Source organism: Meriones unguiculatus, chromosome 2, assembly GCF_030254825.1.
Source record: "Meriones unguiculatus strain TT.TT164.6M chromosome 2, Bangor_MerUng_6.1, whole genome shotgun sequence".
In the NCBI taxonomy this organism is placed as follows: Eukaryota; Metazoa; Chordata; class Mammalia; order Rodentia; family Muridae; genus Meriones; species Meriones unguiculatus.
Genome location: NC_083350.1, coordinates 92,720,569 through 92,741,955, shown reverse-complemented (window position 1 = coordinate 92,741,955; position 21,387 = coordinate 92,720,569). Strand labels below are relative to the sequence as shown.

At 49.8% G+C, this 21,387-nt stretch overlaps 1 protein-coding gene across 4 annotated transcripts in view; it reads left to right on the top strand.

The window, feature by feature from the left end:
* The first annotated feature begins 1,446 nt into the window (after nt 1-1,446).
* Nucleotides 1,447-21,387, top strand: part of Rfx4 (regulatory factor X4) — a 153,553-nt gene continuing 133,612 nt past the window's right edge. Inside the window, exon 1 of one of the 4 annotated variants that reach the window (XM_060377831.1) lies at nt 1,447-1,975. In XM_060377831.1, the coding sequence (XP_060233814.1) occupies nt 1,933-1,975 (43 nt within the window). In that variant the 5' untranslated portion in view covers nt 1,447-1,932. Of the gene's footprint in view, nt 1,976-2,005; nt 2,160-4,130; nt 5,006-21,387 lie in introns of those variants that run through there. The other 3 variants (XM_060377830.1, XM_060377833.1, XM_060377832.1) reach the window with 3 other exon arrangements.

The window sequence follows — 21,387 nt, the reverse complement described above, 5'->3', positions numbered from 1 at the left end:
CTCTGCCTTCCAACCCATGAGGGTATGAGGAGAACAGTATTCATCCCTTCGGCAGCCAAACCTCTTCACTCACCACCAGCGAGGGAAACGGTGGGCCTGGCGGTGGCGGAGGGCTTTCTGGGCATGAGACGGCCGGGTGTGAGGTTGTGCCCGAGTACCCTAGACACAACCAGTTTAGGACTCAATAGCAGCCTGAGCAAGAAGGAGCGATTACACAGAGAGGTTGGGCAGGGCCGGGGGAGAGCAACGGGAAGGACCGTCGTCACCCCATTTCACAGACGAGGCAGCTGAGGCCCACAAAGACGAAGGAATTTGCAGAGTCGGGATTTGAACCCAGCTCAGCCTTCAGCCCAGCACTCGGCCGCTGCCCCTTCCCCGCGTCCTGTGACCTTTACGCGGCACGTGCTGGTCCCTTGCCCCCCCACCCCCCCGCTGTCCCAGTCGTCGCCGCTCAGGGGCTTCCAGAGGCCCGCGGCGAGCAGGCCGGGGTGGCGGGTCCTGGCGGGCGGGAGGAGCCCGAGCGGCCCGCCCCCGCGCCGCTGCCTCTGTCCATGGTCAAAGCAGCGGGTGATCGCCCTTCTCTTCCGCCCGCCGAGCCCATTCATATTCTGATCACAGCGCGGCCGCCCGCCCGGCCCGGAGCCCCCGCCGCCCGGCGCTCGCCCGCCCTCGCCTGCAGCCGCGCCGCGGAGCGCTCCCTGGGAAAGCCCGTCCCCAGCCGCGCCGGGGCTCCCCACCGCCCCGCTGCTGCTGCGGGGCCCCGAGAGGGCGGCGGCGGCGCCGGGGCCTGCGGACAGGAGGGACCCGGCGCACACAGACTGACGTGCAGCGCTGTGGGGAGAGGCGCGGGGGCGGGTGGGGGTCCCCGAGACCCAAAGGGACCGGTCCTGGGGGAGACAAAGGGGCAGCAGAGGAGGAGCGGAGACCGAGGCGGCGCGGCTCGGGGCCTCGAGAGACCCGGGGACGAGATCGGGGCTGAAAAGTTCCGCCGGGGCGAGCCAGCCCCTCGCCCGCGCGCGGCCAAGCGTCCCTGTCCCTCAGGCTGGCGAGGGCACCCGAGGCCTCGGTTCCCCCTTCCCCTCCCTCTTGCTCCCACGCACGTCCGCGGCTCTGCGTGGAGGACACTGAAAACACACTGCCCCTCACTGCCCCGGGGCCCCTCCTCGGAACCAACTCAGGACCAGACGGGGCGGGTCACGCGGAGAGAAAGGAGCTGGGCCCACTCGCGGCGCCGGGGCGCTCCTGGCCCGTGCGCTGCCGCAACCCCCTCCTGGCCGGCCCGGGCGCGGGAGCACGGAGAGGGGCAGATCTAAGCCAATTTTGATTTCGCCTATAATGAGTGCCGGGCTGAGGCTGGAGAAGGCCTCTGGAACTTTAAATAAGAAAAACGTTGCTAATGCTATAATAGAAGGGGGAAGTCGGAGGGCTGGGATTGCGTCGCTCGGAGCCCCCCTTTTCGGAGGCGGCTTTTCTTATTCAAAACAGGCCCACAATGGGCTTCCCAGTGCGCCTCGCCACGGCCCCATCTGACGAGCGGCCATTCATCAGGCCCGCCGGCCTATCAATGACACTGCTCCCATCGGGGCTCCTATAAAATGATGTTTTTTCCCATGAAACATCCGCAAACATTTTGACGGGTTTGGCTTTGCCCGACTGGATTACTGAGTGTCCCCTCGCTCGCTCACTCGCTCTCTCCCTCGGCTCTAGCCCGCTTCCTTCCCTCGCTTCTTTGCCTCTTTTCTTTCGTCTGGCTCTTTCTTTTCCCCCTTTATTCTTTTGCCTTCTCGCCCATCGTCTCCCTCTCTCTCTCTCTCTCTCTCTCTCCCCCTTCCTTCTTCCCTCCTTCCCTCCCTTCCTCCCTGGGCATCTCTAGCACAGGGATCCCCCAATATCAGGACTTTTGGGGGCGTCTGTGCTGTCCATGGGAAGAGCATGCATTGTGGGTTACTGGAGGAACCCGACATGGATTCCACAGGTTAGTCCTGGTGGGGCTTGGGGGGAGACACTGGGCTGGGGCGAGGAGAAGGGAGCGGGCGGGCGGCGCTTCAGAGAGACGGCACAGAAGTTCAGGCGGGTCAGCCTGACAGTGGGCCCCCGGGAGAAGAGGAGAGGGTGCCGAAGTTTCGGTCCAGAGCGAAGTGTGGAAGGGATGCGTGCAAGTGAGTGTGGATGCGTGTGTGCGCGTGCGCGCCGCCGAGGAGCGCGCTTTCACTTGGACCTAAAGTTGCATAAAGATGCTCTCTGGCTCGCGGCGAGCTCGAGGCGCTGCTGCTGCCAGGAACTTTGCGAGCCATTCGCACCCTCCCGGCCCCGCGGCTGCCCTGGCTTTGCGCGGGGTGGTGGTGCTCTTAAGACCTGGGCCGAGGGCCCTGCCCGCCGCAGAGGCTGGGGAGGGCGACCGCGCCCGTGGCTCGAGGCGCACGGGAGCCTCTTGCTGCGGGGGCCGCGCCGCTGGAGGGAGTGGCGGCAGCGAGCCCGGTGGTCCTGGGGCACTCGCAGCTTTGGGTTGAGGGAGGTGGGAGCCCAGGACTGTCGCGTCGCGGCCGCGGAAGACACAACCCGCTCGCCGCCCCACCCGGAGGCTGTACGCTTGCTGAGGAAAAAGCGGGGTGTAGAGGGTCCGCAGAGGCCTGGCGCTGAGTTCTGCGAGCCAGGCTGCAGCGTGCGGGCGGCGGGCTGGACTTCAGGCAGTCGCCCACGGTTCACAGCAGAGGAGGGCGGGCGCGGGATCTCCTACAACGAAAAGAGCCAGCATCTTCTCCGGCTAGCATCTTTCGGGACCCGCCACACTTCAAATTCTTAGTTACTTTTCCCGTGTCCTTTCCATGCAGAAGCTCTCAAAAAGTTTCCTCCCTCCCCGAAGGCCCAGTCTGTCCACCAGGCCACTCCAATCCCCGCTGGGCCGCAGCTTTGGAGTTTCTTAAGGGCGATAGAGAGGAGAGCAGCCGGGCAGAGGCACAGCTTGGCTGAACGCGGAGAGCCTTGCGGGCGATCAACAAGTGCCTGCCGGCCTCAGCTGCGCCCTGACACACAAAACTTACTTGCAAACAAACTGCTCTGCCCACTCCGCCCACCCCCTAAGGCAAGTCGCAGAAAGATGTGCGATGGAATTAAGGCATTAGCTATCTCTGCAGATACCGTTCTCTGTTCTGGGAGAAAGGCTGCAGGCCTCTCCTGTCCTGCTTTACAGACTTGGTGGCGGAGACCGCGGACCCAGAGGTGTCTGCGGCATTCTGGGGTGTATTTCTGTCTGCCGAGCAGTTAGGCCCTCCCCCTCCCCTGGGTGGCTGTGAGCTCCTGCGAGTGTCCAAAGCACGATCCTCTGAAGCCCACGTTAGCTGCGCTCTCACGGAGGCCAGGCGAGGTGGGCTTACGTGCAGAGCGCCCGGCTGCGCAGCCCCGCGGGCCCTGTGGCGACCTTCTCCAGCCCTCCGGGAAGGCTGGTCCAGGAGAGGGAAGACTTCCCTTCAATATACATGTATTCTAACTCAAGGAAAACCTCCTAAAAGCCATAACATTAAAAGTGAATGTATTTAACCAGATTGAGCCTATTTGTGCAGAATCAGTGTCCGAGTGTTTGCTAGGGGCCCGGACTCGGCGGCCTCCTCATATCCCAAATCTGGCAAGCCCGGGCTGGGTTCTTAGTTGATCCCTCCACAGTACTAGAGTCCTTTGGGTGTTTGGCGCGGGGTGCGGGAGAATTGTGGGCACTTTCTATTATAATCCGGGATTATCAGGTGGTTGTGCGGGCAGGGGCCACTTGCACGTCCACTGCGAACACCCCAAACGGGTTATGAAAACCCCGGTGCTCCCGCCCCTCATACCTCTGCCATAACCCTAGATTACACTCCTGAACTCAAAATCAAGTTTTGGTTAATGACTGCAATTAAGAAGTCACCCCAGGCACACCAGGTGACGCTTCACATGCAAAACTCCGAACAAGCCGAGAGCCGAGGTCCGTCCAGGAGCCTTCCTTCGCCTCCCTTCCAGAGAATTAATCCAATTAGTCTTTCTTCTGGGCTTCTCTTGTTATGTAAAAGTCCGTTCCCCTCCCCGTGCGGAGCCCAGCGCTGCCCTGGCCGTTCGAGTCTGTTCCCTCGGTGTAGGGTTGCGCGCTGCTAAACACGAACTCAGTCATTTCTTTCCTAACGGGCTCAGACAACAGGCTCAGAGCCGTCGCTGGAGCGAAGTCTGCAGCGCCCGTGCTCAGAGGCCCGGCGAGTCGACGCTACAGCCTCTGTCTCCTAAAAGGCAAATCCCCGCCAAGTGCCTCGGGCCTGCGCGAAGGTTTTGCAGGGGCCGGGGCTCTAGTGGCCTGCTTTGGGCCCACTTCAGCGTGACCTGCGGAAACTCACCCCTTTGTTCCGTACATCGAGCTGGTAATATATTCCTTGAGTTTCTCCAAAATACACGACAAGTGTGGGGCCAAGACAATGGCCCCGTCGGGGGAGGCCCGGGAGCCGGCGCGCGCCTCCTGGGTCCTCGGCTCGCTGGTTTCTCAACACCACAAAGCAAAGAGCCTCTACGACGGGCCTCTGGCGGCTTCGCCAAGCTCCGCCGGGCCGCAGGGGCAGCGGGCGCGCTCAGGATTCACCGACGTGCGGGTTTAACAGTCGGCGCGAGCGCGCCACCCACCCCTCGCCCCACAGTGGGTGCTCGAGCCCGGCCGTCTACGGGGGCCGGAGGTGGCTGCTCGCCCGCGGCCGCGGCTGCAGTTCTGGCTGCCCTCACACAGAGCAGCGATATCCAGTGCTCCTCGTTGGGGAAGGTCACGAAGGAGCAGGGAAGAGTGGACAGACTGTCCAGCCACCCGGAATTTGAGCGGTGGGGCTAGACAGGCCGATCGCCGGCGTCTCTTCTTGTTGAAGGGAGGGCTCCTTAGAAAAGGCTTTGCGGCGCTCCTACTGAAGTTTCTAACTCTACCCGGCGGCCCCGGGGCCCCTCCAGAACTCAGAGCTGGGGCCTCGAAGAATCTCGACTCGGATCTGAATGCCCGCGGCTCATGGTAGGAGGGCACAGCTGCACACTGCATTCGGGGACCTAACCTGGGACGTCCTGGGGCCTTAGGGTTTTGTTCACAGGGTAGAGAGCTCCCAGAGTAAGGCCTGGGACCTGCGGTTTCTTCCCCCAGGCGAAGCTCTGGGGAAGTAGAAGGAACCTCCTCCTGCAGCCAGTGGATGAAAGCAGGAAGCCGGAGAGGTCGGAGCCTTGCTCCCGCACTGAGCTAGCCTCAGTCTCCCACACGTGCGTGGTTTTGTGCGTGTGCGCGTGTGTCTGGAGAGGTGGGCCTGCGAGGTTCCACCCTCGCCGCGTGCTAGCGTCTGATCTCAGCGTCGGGGTCAAGAGAGTGTCGCGTGGTCCCGAAGTCCCAGAGAACCGAGATTACAGCCTCGGGTCACGCAACCGCAGTCCACAAGCCTGACCCCACCGGCTGCGGGTTCGAGCCTCCACGGGGCGGGCCCAGGCAACGCACTCTTCCCAGCGCAGTACTCAGGGACCGGGAAAAGTTAGCAGGGGCTGCTCGGAGGCCTGAGATCTGAACAGCCGCCGCCCCCATCCCTCCTACCCCCAGTGCGTCGCCATGGAGACTGCTGGAAGTTGGTGGTGGAAAACAGACCCGGCGCAAAGCAAAATATTATGAGTGCAGTTGGGGTGACTTCAGGGGGGCAGGGGACCCGAGGGCATGAGCGGGAGCCAGAGGCGGACAACAAAGGGCCGAGAGCAAGGAGGGAGAGGAGTTTGTTTGGGGCCTTCCCCGCGCTGTGTGAGTGCTGAGCCGTCCTGCTTCCCAGAGGGGCCAAGCTCTCCAGTTTCTCTCGGCACCTACACCTCTCAGCCGGCTGTGCACCCTCGCTCCACCCCGCCCCTCCGGGTTCTCTCCCAGCCTCCCGGGGAGCCACAGGCTAGTCGGTGAAAGGTTCTGGGGCAGGTGCCTAAGCAGACCCCTCTGAGGAGGAGCGTTTCCTGTGCGACGGCCCTACCCGGCCCTCGCATCCTTTATGCTTGAGTTATCATTCGGGCTCAGCCACCTGTAGCTCGACTTTAGGTCAATCAAGCCCTTCCCAGGTTGTGTGTCGATGCCTGTGAAAAGACTGGCAGCTGGGATTTTCTGACGAGTTCAACTGAGCCCTCTTCCCGGCTTGACTTTATTACTATGGGGTCCAGGAAATAATACACGAGGGAGTGTTACATTAGCACTGAACTATTGCACAGTGACTGTGTCCCCAAACCAATACTATTTAAAAAAGACATGGGGGTCACTTCGGAATTTAATAGTCAAGAGCCTTGGATAACCCGTTTTAAAAGATCCCTGATTTCCTTTCTCAATGTCAGCCTAAGGTGCATTCTTACTGCCTCCCAATTCCCTGTCTCCTAAAAGGATTTACAAGAAGGCACTCGATTTCATGGGAGCGTGGTCAATGCCGGTGGAGGCTTCGGGGTATTGAGAACAGTACCAGAGGCCCTGACGTATACTGGAGAAGAACATGCGACAAGCCAGTGTTCCAAAATGTACCATCAAAGGAACGCCATGCTCTGATTCCTTTACTGCATCTTGCATCCCCTGATGACACTTAGGGCCAAAGAGCGCTTTCCATTTTTTGAGACGCTGTTGACTTGTCCATAAATATAGAGTAGGCCTAAAAATGTCCGTATTTGAATCTGGCACACATCTGTAATTCCAGCACTCTGGAAGCATAGTCAAGGGGATGCTGGCCATGAGTTTGAGGCCAGCCTGAGCTAAATAGCAAATACTCAGCCAACCAGGGATACTTACAAGACATTGTTTCAAACACAAACAAAATGGCTGTGTTCTAGGTAATATTGTACTCCTCAGTGACATACCTGTCTAATGACACAGACAGCATGTGACACCTACCAGGCTCTTTTGTCTGCAGAGTAGTTTCAGGGACATGGGTCCTCACAACTCCTGAATGAGGGAGGCAGGGAGGCAGTGTTGCAAAGCATGGCAGTTCTTTTCTGTTGGAATAACATGGTTCTAAGATAAGCTACTGTGCTCGCCATGCTGTCACCGACAAAGCTGAGAAGATCTAAAGTGATGACCTCACAAACCAGGATTCTGGGAAGGCAGAGCCTCACTTCCTCAGGCCCTGACTGCCCACCCTACATGTTCTACTCATCTCTTGGCACCCTCTTCGGCTGCCCCTCTAGGGGTCCCGAAACTCTTCAGGACGAAAAAGGTGGGAGAGATCTCTGTTGCTGCTTTCAAACACTCCCCTTAAAGACTGGCAGTTTGATGAGGGTACAGAATGAACTCAGAGATCAGTTATTGGGAGCTAACAGGTAGAAGTAAAAAAGTCCTTTGGGTTTCATTCAGCCTCACTTAGTTGGGTGGCAGACCCCAGGAACACCAAGGCCACAGACCAAGCTGCCAAGGATATCAGAGTGAAAGTCTCAAGAGAAAGCGTGAAAGCACTGAGAGTGTCAAGGCCTACCAGGGTCTGTAAGGCTCCTCTTAGAAATCAGATACAATCGTGTACGCCATCACAGGCGTGTCACCATTAGCCATGAGGATCTTATCTACCTCGACTCTGCATAGTCCCTGTGGGATGAAGCTTGGCTTGGGGTTGCCTGAGGTGGGGTTACTGCTGTGGATGGCAGTAATAGGAAGGCCAGAAGTAAGGGAAAGTCCCTCCCTCTCTTAGTCACTATCTTGGTCAGTCTCCTATAAATTTCACACCATAAAGAATACCCTGGCTTTGGCCTTTAGGTGGACCTGACACCCTTTCGGTGGGAGAAAAGTGGGGAATCACAGACTGTTTTCTATGGATGAGAGAAAGTGTCCTGTAAGAGTCTGAGTTCTTCACAGAAGAGGTTAGGTAATAGCAATGACTGAATGACTAAAAGATAGTGGTTGAACATTGGCCTCAAACATGGTCTTTTCTTTTTTCTCTAGTTGCTGTATTTATTTAATCAATTTACAGCTGGATCACAGCCCCCTCCTTTCTCTCCTTTCAGTCTCACTCTCAAACTCCCTCCTCATTGCCCCCTCCCCTTCTCTGAGCAGAAGGGGAAGCCCCACCCCCCATGGTACCAACCCACCCTGGCACATCAAGTTGCAGCAGAATTAAGCATGTCCTCTTCCATTGGGGCCTAAGAAGGCAGCCAACCTAGGGAAAAGGGATCCAAGGCAGGCAACATGCACTACTCTCATTGTTAGAGGACCCACATGCTGCATGCATGTGGAGGGAACTTATGTCCTGCTCATGCATGCTCTTTGGTTGGTGGTTCAGTCTCTGTGAGTCCCCATGGGCCCAGGTTAGTTTACTCCATAGGTCTTCTTGTGGTGCACTTGCCCCTCTGGCTCCCTCAATTCTTCCTCTTACTCTTCCACAAAATCCCCCCAGCTTCACCTATTGTTTGGTGGTGGGTCTTTGCACCTGTTTCCATCAGCTGCTGGATGAAGCCTCTCAGAAGACAGTTATGCTGACTCCTGTCTGCAAGCATAGCAGAGTATTATTGATAGTGTCAGGGGTTGGCTGTCTCCCTCAGTATGGTTCTCAAGTTGGGCCAGTCATTGCTTTGCCATTCCCTCAGTCTCTGCTCCATCTTTATCCCTATACTTCCTGTAGGCAGGACAAATTTTGGGTGGAAGGTTTTGTGGGTGAGCTGGCGCCCCTTCGCTGGAAGCCCCACCTGGCTACAGGAGATGGCCACGTCCCCTGCTGCTTGGAGGCTCAGCCACCCAGTAGACTCCTGGGAGCCTCTCCCACACAGGTCAGCCTTGCATTCATCCATTCATTAATTAATTCAAGAGAAACACATCTCCTGAGAATCTGGCACTTTGTCTGACACAGGGCTTAAAAAAACTGCTGGCTCTGCTTCTCTAGGGCTTACATTTGAAACAAGCAAATAAATAAATGGGAAAATTCAGTGAGTGAGAAGCATGAAGGAAAAGCCCACCTGTTCTGACGAAGGCAGAGGGTTGCTACCTTCTATGGTCAGCTCTGCCATAGAGGCTGTAGGCCTCTGTCCTGAAATCTTGGCATAGCTTAGTCTTTACTCTCTTTTGGGCAGGTACAAGCAGGCAAGAGAGTGACAGTTAGTGCACAGTGTGGAGATGATGAGAGAAGGCCTGTTTTTAATACCCACTAAAACTTCACTCTGATAAGATGGCGAAATGCGTCATTGGTACAATGCCCACCACAACCCCTAGAGAAAAAACTGTGTTTATGAGGTCGAAGGGATAGCAGCAGGCTCAGGGCACAATCAGCTGCAGTCTCTCAGCCCAGCGCCTGGCTCGGCAAGGTGCACAGTGGCTCTGCCTCATCTCAGTTCCTTCCTCAGGATTCACTACTTTCTGAAAATACTAGGTAGAAACTTTCATTAAAAAGTCTAAGTTTAAAACAGCTTTTTTTTTTTTTTACCATATAATTACGACTATTTCACTTAATTGATGTTAATCTCTTACTGTACCTAATCTATAAATTAAAGTTTAACATAGGTGTGCATGGGGGGTGGTTTACATACAGGTACTGTCTGTAGTTCCAGGATTGCACTGGGGTCTTGGGAGGGATCCCTGGTGGATGGGGGGAAGGGATCTGTATCTTTGGAAATATCTTATTTAGTTTTATTCTGAGACAGGATCTCATTGTGCAGTCCCCACTGGCCTAGAATTCACTTTATAGACCAGACTGGCCTTGAACCCACTACCTGCATCTGCCTCCTGAGTTCTGGGATTAAAGGTGTGGACTACCAGGCCCTGCCCTATTAATTGCATTTTAAAATGTTTTTATTATTATTATTATTCTGAGGAGATGGGGTGTCTGTATACCATGGTGCATGTGTGAAGGCCAGAGGACAATTCTGCGGGCGTCCCTTGTCTCTTTGCAGCTTTTATACATGTTCTGGGATCTAACTCAGGTCAGCAGGTCGTGCAGCACGCATCCTTATCAGCTGAGCCATCTCCTCGCCAGCCCTGAATACTGTCTGTGTACATTATCGCCATTGTGTTTTAGGCAGCAGCACTCTATCCAGGGAATAAGGGTGTGGTAAAGGGGCCGCGGAAGGGGCTGCAGACAACTTACAGCGTCCTGTTGTGTGGCTCCGAGTGCCACACTCACCAGACTGTGTTACCTCTTTTTTTTTTCTTTTATGAGGGAGAAGATGCAAAGAACAGGTAGTAAAGCGCATACCGTTTCAGCCAAGCAGAGAATACTGCTTCTACCCCCAATGTTACAGTAACCCTCCAAACCATGGAGATCAAATTTTAATTTACTGCTTTAAAAAGTAGGGCTATAAAGAAAGAATTCCTATCTTTACTATGGATGAGAGTGTGCTTCTGTCTGTGGGATTCATTTGAAGTTTAGTCAGCATGGCGTCATCACCAATGGTGCCCTAGCTGCGCCACCCAGGGAAACATGAGCTACTAAGCGAGGTGATGACACATGTAGCCTTTAAGCAACTTAACAATCCATTGCAGCTATGTTGTTAGTCACAGATATGTATTAAAACACCACTTCAGGTGTATACAAGAGGATTTAGCAGAAAAAATATGAGATTTGGAGTCTCCAGATAGACCAAGGTTTAAATCCTGGCCAGTCAGTTTCTAGCTACATGACATGCCTTCTCCAAGCCTCTGTGTCCTTGTTTGCAAGGCTGGTCCATGCCTAGGATTACTATGGAAGTCCAATGAGGTTGTTTATATTACTTAATTTACCACATGGTCCTGAGAAACTACTCAATGACAGATGCCAATTTTATTAACAATAGCCTGGTCCATCTATGCTCAGTTCTTGGTGTCTAGCTGGAAAATGAGGACAGGATTCCTGAAAAGAGTTTAGACTGTCTCAACATGTTGAGGTGCTTGTTTCCTAGACATGGTCTCTGTTTTATTTTTCTTTCTTTCTTTCTTAAGATGTTTTAATGCTAAGGATGGAACCCAGGACCTCAAGCATGGTAGCCAAGTACTCTACCACTGAGCTCTACCCCAAGCCGCACTGTAATGTCAGAGGAGCTCTTTCTTTTCAAAGGGGTTCAGATAGAAGAATAAATTTCATTTTCACTTCTATACCTTTCCTATAATAAGGGCATTTTATGGTTTGTGATTTCATCCTTGCATTCCTCAGTCTATAGAGAAGGTAGAAAACACATCATTGTAGAGGCAGCAGCTGCTGACTGGAGTTCAGGTCCTGGTGGGGAGATCTGGGGGTGTTTGGGTGACATGTGTTCTGGACACCTGCTCAAAGACCCCAGGCTTTCTGGTTCTCATTCTGGAATGAGCCACCTCTGCTCCCCTCATCTTGCTTCTCTGCTCTGCCTCCTCCAGTTTGCAGACCACAATTGTTTAAAGACTAAATGGTTTTATGCTTGGCTTCCAGGAAGCAGTAAGTCTAGTCTTTCTCTCAAAGTCATTTCACCAAGGCGAGAAAAGATTGTGTTCTTTTGTCCTTCCTGCAGTATTTGCATGTGTATGATGCATCACTGACAGTGTGCATGGGTGTACAAACCCATGCTAGAGAGGCCTGAGGAGGGCCTCAGCTGTGCTGTTCTGTCACCACCATACTTTGTGGAGACAGAGTCGCTTACAAGCTCCAAAGCCCTCCCATCTCCACCACACACAGCAACAGGGCAACACATTCATGGGTGGACACATCTGCCTTTTTACATAGACTCTGGGGACTTGAACTCAGATCCTTGTACTTACACAGTAAGTAAGTTTTACCTTCTGAGCCATTTCTTCACCATGTATGTAGCTATACATATTTGTGTATATATAAATATATATATGTGTATCATTTGTTCTGTTTGTCTTTGTAATTTGATATTTTTACCCAAATTGTGGTGGTGTTAAAAGCTAAGGAGTCAGATACACACACACATACACAGAAAGAGACAGAGAGAGAGGAAATCATAAAAAGCAGAAAAGAATGAAATAGAGCCGTATGCTTTCATCTGAATTTGGCTCAGATTTAAGCAACTAGGACAGCATTAACCTGTGCTAGTAAATTAGGTTGTTTCTATTGTGTTGTGCTTAACCCTTAGAACAAGAATTTTTTATTTTAAATTTTGTTTATAGATTTAAATTTTTTATGCATATGAACACTTTGCCTGCATGTGTGTAAGTATTTGCATCATGTGTGTACCTGGTGGATGGGGCCAGAAGAGGGCATTGGATGCCTGAACTGGAGTTACAGGCAGTTGTGAGCCCTCATGTGGGTGCTGGGAATTGAACCTGGGTCCTCTGTGAGAGCAGCTTATGCTCTTAACCATGAGCCACTTCGCTAGAGCCAATGGCATGGATTCTTTAAACTGTGTGCCTGGGCTGTAATTTTGTGGTTATTTAACCCTCAATATAACCTCAAAGTGTGATCTGCCTGTGCACCACCAATAATTATCAAGCAAGGAATCTAGAAACACTGGTTTATGTTGCATTCATATTAATTTAAAGAGACAAGAAAGCTTTGGGGATAGTTTGCAACACAGTGAAGGTTAGATAGTTAGTTAGTTAGTTAGTTAGTTAGTTAGTCCTGTCTTCTAACCACATAGCTGTGCTAATGGCCAGCATTTTTTAAATGTATCCCTGAGACTGCTGAATACGGCAGGTATTTACTTAATATGGGAAGGGAACTAGCACTTCATCAGCTTTGATGCCTGAGAACATCACAGCGGGAAATGCAACACCAGCTGAGTATTGCAGCTGACCTTGGGCAAGGTCATTCAGATAAGGAATAATTAGTAACTATTAATTACATCTTCAAGCTAGCATCTAATTCTGAAGCACGAATGCATCTTGTTGAGAAAATTATGTCAATGAATTTGTTTTGCATCCTGCAGATGTGTCTGTAAAATCACTGTGTGTTATGTTAGAAAGAGGAAGTGTTTCCTTGGATGATACAATTAATAGAATTTGTAACTTTAAAAGTGATTACTTTTTTGAATTCCGTGTTACCTTTTTCAGGACAATTAGTCAAAATGTGGAGTGCTCATGCATTTAGCCTGGTTGTAGTTTATGTGCTGAGCCTAAGTGTTCACGAGGGAGTCAAGTTCCTTCTGGAGTAATTAGGATTTCACATATCTCCAGAATTGGACACATGTTACACATTCAAAGAATGACGGAATGATTGATTAAACATTTCCCCAAGTTTACGGTGCAGTGTTCAGTTCTGCAGGCAGTAATATTGGCCAATGGGTTCTCAGTCTGTAGGTTTGACCCTTTTGTGGGTCAAATGACCTTTTCATAGGGGTCACCTAAGAAAACACGGATAATTACATTACAATTTATAACAGCAGCAAAATTACAATTATGAAGAAGCAATGAAATAATTTTGCGATTGAGGTCACCATAACACGAGGAACTGTATAAAAGGGTCACAACATTAGGAAGGTTGAAAACCACTGGCCTAGGCTGAAGGAAGAATTAGAGTGTTTGCATAAAGTTCTTAAAAAAAAAAAAAAAAAAAAGAAGAAAGAAAAAGAAAAGAAAGCAAGCAAAGAAAATCGTATCATCTCATGTCCTTAGGTGACGAGAGTATTTGGGGTAAATTTTCTGTTTTTAAGAGTTTTGTCTATTTACTTATCGACTCTTGTCAAACAGAAAATAAAAAGCACAAAAGTTTCTCCATAAGGCATGCTTTGGCAGTGTAGAACAAACATACATCTGGCTGGGAAAGCTCTGGGAGTTTGCAAGGAAGGAAATCAGAAGGCTGGGAGCTTTCAGTTAGAACCCCCAAACCAGAAGAATGCAAGGGTGGTTTCTGGAGGGCTGAGTGGCTGCTGTGAGAGGGTCCTTCATCCTGTTGAACTTCCATTTTCAACTCAGTAGGCAGAGTTTGTGAAGCTGCTGCTGTTTGGGAAGGGGACCTTTCTACAAATGCCAGGCTTTTATAGAAGAAGGGGGCAGGGGAGGAGAAGGAGGAGGGAAGGAGGAGAGAAGGAGGAGAAGGTAGGAAGGAAGAAAGGAAGGAAGGGAGGGAAGGAGGGAGGGAGGGAGGGAGGGAGGAAGGAAGGAAGGAAGGAAGGAAGGAAGGAAGGAAGGAAGGAAGGAAGGAAGGAAGGAAGGAAAGCCTTTCCTCTAACCAAGGTTCTGTTTGAAAGTCTAAAAACTTTGCTGTGATTGAAGAAATGGTTGCTGTGCCTCCCTGGGGTCCACTGGGTCCCAGGCTGCAGGACATTCTCTTGTCCCTGGCTGTCCTGCAGACACAGAGGAGGGGGGTTACTGTGTAAGGAGAGTGCCAGCTGCATGTACCCAGGAAGCCCTGGCAGCATGTGCAGCACTTGCAGCAGAGAGCTCAAGCCAGGTGGCAGGCTTGGTTTGAGACATCCTGTGGGTTCTGGGATCTAGTCAAAGTTCCTGGCACTGAGATTCCTAAAAAGAAAGGACGTCTCTGTGTGACATATATGGACCTCTATAGATACAGAGGAAGGACATATGAAAGGAGGAAGGGAGAAGGAAACGGAGGTGAGGGAGGGAAGCAGGGTAGGAGAGAGGGAGGAGGAGAGGCAAGAAGACAACTAGGTTGAAACCCTTTTGGCAACTGATTGCAAAGTGACTAGATATTTTCAAAATTGTCAGTTTCCTCTTCTTTGAGTGAGCCTCTTTTTGAAATTAAATAGTGCATCAAAATTTTTTCCCAACACTATGCCAATACCCTACTTATGCACAACACCCTACTTAGTAATCTCATGAAACTCATGGCATTATTTATGCCCATTTCACAGATGAGGAGGCTGAGAATCAGAGGATCTAGGTAACACACCTAGGCCTAACCACCACTGTCCAGACAGTATCTTAACATATCTTCCCCAATTTCAAAGGCAGGCTGCACCCTTCACCTACTAATACCTATAAATGACTATAAATGGAAGGAAGATGTTGATGTGCACATTATAGCTCTCATACTTAAATGTAGAGTCTTTGAAGATCAAGTTCTGGTGGAAGAAAGTAGCTCAAGCTGCAATTCTTTGGGGTATGCTGTCATGGGGTCCTGTCTGCTCATGGACGCTATGACCTGGTGCTGGCCACAACCATCTGGCTAAGGATGCTCACAAGAGGTCCTTCCTGCGGGAGCACTTTCATATATATATATGAGAGAGAGAGAGAGAGCCTTGCATTCAGATCATTCTGGGAGCTTCTGAGCTCAACCCAGCACTCACTGCTGGGTCACGGCTCCTCACCTGCATTGGTGAATTTGACACCATTCAGAGTGTCATAGTTATTTACGTTAGAGGAGGGTTCACATGCAAGAGGTTCTGTATAAAACACCTTGCTGTTAAACTACACTTTAAGTGTGTAATCACAGAACAGGCATGGCTGACTCTGAGTACCTTAGAGTGGTGGCAACTGGTTTCATCAGGAAAGAATGAGTGGGCTGCTGAAGTATCTGTTTTACAGGAGACTGTGAGGATAGCTGAAGGAACGCGTGAAAGGACCCTCACAGGACCTGGCACACTGTCAATGATTACTAAATAGTGTCATTCACTTTTTCCTGGTAGTCCTGTGGTGATTTCCCTCATGCTGCCCCCAGGACCAGATAGAAGCGAACAAAAGTTTTAGAGTCTGTTTTTTGTTTTCTTACTGTGTTTGGTCTTTGGTGATGTTACCCGGTAAATCTGTGACCTGCGCAGGCCGTCATTACCATTTGACACTGAGGTTCACAGGACTTCAGTCACATGTCAACTTACATGGCCAGTTAGTGTCCGAATGTTGTGACAGCAATGTGTTTTTTTTTAATGATTTGTTTATTAATTATGTGTATGTTTGCCTGTATGAGTTTGTTTATAACTTGCATGCAAGATCCTGCAGAGACCGGAAGATGATTTTGATATCTTGGAACTGGAATCACAGGCCATTGTAAGCCATCCATCCCATGTGCAGGGAATTGAACCCTGGTTCTCTGGAGAAGCAGCCACAGAGGTCTAAAGAGAGGGTCCTTGCCTTGTAGGCACTGACCTGAAACATCTTCCCTCCACCCTCATGCCTTCCCCAGGGCTTGCTACTACCTGTGCTGAGGCAGGCCAAGGCCCAGGAAATTCAATAATTTGCCTGTGGCCACAGAGATTCTCTCATCAATTGTAAGGGAAGGGTTAGAATTGGTGTTTTCCTGGTATGGGAGGCTGTGCTCTTTTCAGAATAGCAAGAGATCCAAGGACCCAATAGGGAAAATGACAGCAGGGGATCAAAGAGGGTACCTCAGCTGGATAATCCATGAGGATCACGACAGTGAAGCACTTTCTATGCCTTGTTTTACCTAATTTTTCCCACTCACACTCCAGGAGGCCTTTTTGCATATGAGGCCTATTTTGCAGATGAAGATGTTGTTGGGTGTCTTAGCCAGGTGACAGAATGAGAAAGTCAGACTTGAACTTAGTGGTTTGGCTTCACAGTCCTCACTCTTAACTGCTACATTGTCTCTCTCTTTCCCTCTCACACATGTACACACATACACAAAGAGAAGGAAAGGAGGAAAGGAGGAAGGAAGCAAGAAGGAGGGAGGGAAAGAGGAAAAAAGAAAGGAAATGAGCAAGAAAGGGGCAGCTGTCTTTAAACACTGGGAATTGTAATGGTGATTCCATTGTTTTGTTCTAGAACTTGCTCAGAGCCTTGGCTGTGCAAAGGCTGTTGTGCAAAGCACCCGCTCTGCATTTGTTCTCTTAACTCACAAGATATAAGCAGATCAGCGTTTTACAGGAGGGGACACCAAGGTTTAGGAAACCTAAACCAAGGTTTAGGGAACTTCATTTCTCTCCAGTCCTTCAACCAGGTAGGAAGTGGTAAGACTGGAGTCCCACCAACTCTTAGTCTTCTGCTAGGGTGGGGGGTGTCTGCAGAAATGACACAGCAGAAAGGAAAGAGCCAGGCACTCAGGGTAGACCTGAACCTTGATTGTACACTAGGAACCAGTGACCCAGGGATGGATATGAAGAATAGAGCCTTAACGCCTAGCACTCAGAGGACACAGACAGGCAGATCTCTACCTGTTCCAGACCAACCTGATCTACAGAGAGAGTTCCAGGACAACTAGGGTTACACAGAAAAGCCTTGTCTCCAAAAGAACAAACAACAACCACAGCAGCAACAAAACCATGGCATCCATAGTAGATGAGCAGGAAAGAAGGAAGCATTTTGCCCAGGAATGGGTTCTGTTTGTTGATGGCCTGTCTACTTGGGGCCTATGGCCTGGGTTTCAGGGCAATGAGTATCACCTAAGAGGGATGGAGAAGAAATTTAGACTTATTTAAAAAAAAAAAAAAGCACTCAAAGAATGCCAAGAGTCTGATAATCCTCTCTATGAGTTTTAGCAAGGTTAAATCACAGATACTGGAACGTTTTAAATCTCGTGGTGTTGGGTAGTGGTAGATATTCCTCCAGAAAAGAGGCTAAAAGAATCGATACAGAAATCGATACAGGCTAAATCTGTGGTTGTTTAACCCTCATGCGACCCTCTGTTTATAAAGTAGAGCTTTGTCTTGACATTGAACCTACCCCAACAGGAGGTGGAGTCTTTCTGTGATCTGGTCTCTGGGCATTTTTGTGGGTTAGTAACTGAACAAATATCCCTGGTGCATCTTGGGAAACGAAGATTTCCTTATTAATTCTTGCACCACGCAAATAATGATCTTACTGAATCTCTCTGCCTGCTTTAGAGTTTTGTACAGAGATTTCCTGAAATAGAAGAAAACATCATGCTTGGCCACTGTTTGGTTAGCAAGGGCCAGGTTCAAATCTCACTGAGGGGCATACTGGTCATGTGACTATGGGCATGGCAATGCTGGGATGATGCGTTGGTAAAGGGTTACACTCAGAGTCCACATCCCAGCAGACTCTTCTCAGCGCCACTTGGAGTTCCCCGTATTTGACTGCCGTAGTGATGGGACTTTAAACAGGCAATTTTAAAACAGGTTTTTAAAAAGAAACAGGTTCTTTTCTTTTCTTATCTAGCCCTTCCTTCCTTTCTCACCACATCTGTCCTGTGAGGCTTCATATGGCAGAGGATAGTTAAGAATGACCTAACACAAAATTGTAAACATGAAACATTATGAATTTTTTTCAGTTTTATTTGGGAGGATAAGAAGAAGTCGCACAGCTGTGGAGACCCTGTCTTAATGTCAAGATGTTGGACATGCACAATAGATTAGTGCAGTTGGCTCTGCTGTGGGGACAGTGAAGTCTCAGTTTGCCGTAGTAAAGCTTCTCAGCATCGAAAGTGCCCTGGTCATAGTCACCCTACTCCACAGCTCCCTTTCCCCTGGTTTCCTCTCTTAAGGTGGCATTTAGGCATTGCGAGATGTCCCCAAGCACTTTGTCTTTCTCCCTCTCTTCTAAAAAAACATTGAAAGCTCCTTAGCAAGCAGTGATTCCAGAGCCAGGTATGGGTGTGTGCAGGCCACACAGCATCTTAGACTGCCTGACAGGGCAGGCTCTGCACCTCTGTGAGTGTGAGCACCTGAATGAGTGTGAGCAGTGGCTGCCTGTTAACTTTTAAAATTATATTTTATTGTGTGTGTGTGCACGTATGTTAGTATGCATGTCAAGTTTGACATATAGAGGTCCAAGGACAAATTTCTTTTTCTTTCTTTTACTGAAAAGATTCTTTTTTCACATACTATCTCCTAATTACAGTTTCTTCTCCCTCTATTCCTCCAAGTTCCTCCACACCTCTCCTCCCATCCAGATCTGCTCCTTCTCTGTCTCTCATTAGAAAAAGAACAGATTTCTAAGAGATAATAGTAAAATATAATAAGATACAACAAAAGCTATTGCATTGAAGTTGAACCATACAAACCAACAAAAAGAAAAGAGCCCAAGAGAAAGCACAAGAATCAGAGAACCACTTGCTCACACGCTCAGGAATCCTATAAAGCACTAAACTGTATGCCATACTAAATATGCAGAGGACAGTGCAGACCCATACAGGCTGCCTCGGTCTCTGTGAGTTCATATGAGCTTTGCTCCTGTTGATTTAGAGGGCCTCATTTTCTTGGTGTCCTCCATCCTCTCTGGTTCTTACACTGTTTCTGCCTCCTCTTCCATGGGATTCTCTGAGCTCTGAGAGGAGGGATTTGATGGAGACCTCCCAAGTAGGGATGAGTGTGCCAAGGTCTCCCAGTCTCTGCATATTGTCTGGCTGTGGGTCTCTGTGTTTGTTCCCATCTGCTGCAGAAGAAAGCTTCTCTGATGAGGGCTAACCGAGCAGTGTCAGATATGGGCTCCATCTCATGGGGTAGTCCATAAGTAAAATCAGATATTGGTCAGTTACCCCCACAGGTTTGTGTCACTGCTGTACTAGCATATTTTACAGGCAGGATAGATTGTAGATCAAAGGTTTTGTGGCTTGGTCAGTGTTTACATTTCTCTTTTGGTGGCCTGCAGAGTACCTTCCCACTCTAAAGATGCTGGAATGTCGGGGTGAAGGCTCTATGTAGGCACCAACTCTGCCTCTCCATGGTCAGTGAGCTGTGTAGGTGTTGTCTTCAGCAGTGGGCTTTGCCTTCAGTTTGGGGAGAGCAACGTATTGTCTAGGCTATAGCCTAGATTATTTAGGGATTCCCATGGAACCCCTTTAGCCAATAACCCAATGAGATTTAACCCAATACTAGTACTAGAAGCTTCACTTGGTAACAAGAGATGGCCAGTTGGGACTCTGTCTCCCCTGTTTTTCTGTGATTTCATTTAGAACACCTATATTTTTTAGGAAGTTTCTACTGCATTAGGTTTTCTTTTTTTAATAATTTATTTTAATGTTATTTTTACATGCATTAGCGTGAAGGTGTCAGATCCCTTGGAATTGGCGGTATAGACAGTTGTGAGCTACCATGTGGGTGCTGGGAATTGAACCCTGGTCCTTTGGAAGAGCAGACAGTGCTCTTAACCACTGAGCCATCTCTCCAGCCCCACATTAGGTTTTCATACTACCCTTCAAGTGCCCCTTAATTTTACCTGTGTCTTCCTGTAGTCCGTCCCTTAACCCTTTCTCCTTTCCCCACTCATTTCTCATTTCAGCTCCACCAATCTCTCCATAGTTATCTGTTCTATTTCCCTTTCCTAATGCGACTTACCTGTACTGCTAGTCCTTACTCTATGCCCTACCCTATGCTTCTATGCTGTAGCTTGGTTATCATTTACTGGACAGCTAACATTCATATATATGTGAATATAGACAACATCTGTCTTTCTGGCTCTGGGTTACTGCAGGATGATTTTTCTAGTTCCTTCAATTTGCTTGCAACTTTCATAATGTCATTTTATTTAACAGCTGAGTAATATTCCATTGTGTAAATGCATCACATTTTCTTTATCCATTCTTATATTGAGAGACAACCAGGTTGTTTCCAATTTCTGGCTATTTTGAATAGAGCAGCAAATGAACGCAGGCGTCTTTGTTTTAGGATGAAATGTCCTTAGGGTATATGCCCAAGAGTTGTGTAGCTGGATCTTGCGGTAGGTCCCCATTCCCTGAGGGAAGGCCATGTTCATGCACAGAGTGGCTGTTCCAGCTTACACTCCCACCAGCAAGACATCAGTGTCCCCCCACTCCATATCACAGAACAACTTTCAAGAGTTAGTTCTCAGCTGGACATGATTGTGCTCTCCTGTAACACCAGCACTCAGGCAGGCAGATCACTGTGTGTTTGAGGCCAGCCTGGTCTACAAAATGAGCCCTGGACAGCCGAGGCTACAACAGAGGAACCCTGTCTCAGGAAAAAAAAATGTTCTCTCCATCATGTGAGTCCCAGGGATTGAATCAGGGTCCTCAGGCTTTGCAGCAAGTATCTTTCTCAATGGCCCGACCTGGACCTGTCAATTTCTTAAGTATGTTATTCTTCTGCTTGCTTCTCTGTGGCCCAACCTGTTCATTTTTTTGAGTATTGTTCTGTCTTCAGGGACTTTGCCCACGCTGTTCCTTCTGCCAGGGACCCTTCCCTTCCTTCCCTCTTTTCTGTGTTCATTCCTCTTTCCTGGCTTACCTGTGTCTAGCTTGCCAACCCCTTGGCTGTTGCTTTAGTATCACTTCCTCTAAGAAGATTCTAGACTCCCAAAATAGGGCAGAGTTTTTTGTCCCCTGTGGCACAAGGGAGTTACATATTTTATTGTATGAGCTAAAAAAGTGCAATCTTTCATAAAGATATTGTGTCTGTCCTGCATGGCTAACACCAGGCACATGATACTCTATAGAGAGCTGGCAGGCAAATAATGGGGTGGATGAATATAAATTCCTTCATAGGCCCCCTTTTGGAGCCTGTGCAGTTCAAGTTATCCACAGAAAAGCTGCAGAAAGGGCTTAGATGGCTCCTTAGAACATAGGGATAGATGTGAAGTTCTACCCTGGGCCACCACGTCCCCAGATGCTCCAGTCCTTTCTTCCAGCCTCCTCCTTCCCCATCACAATGGCTTCTGGATTCTCCTCACTCTCCAAGCCTACTCCTGTG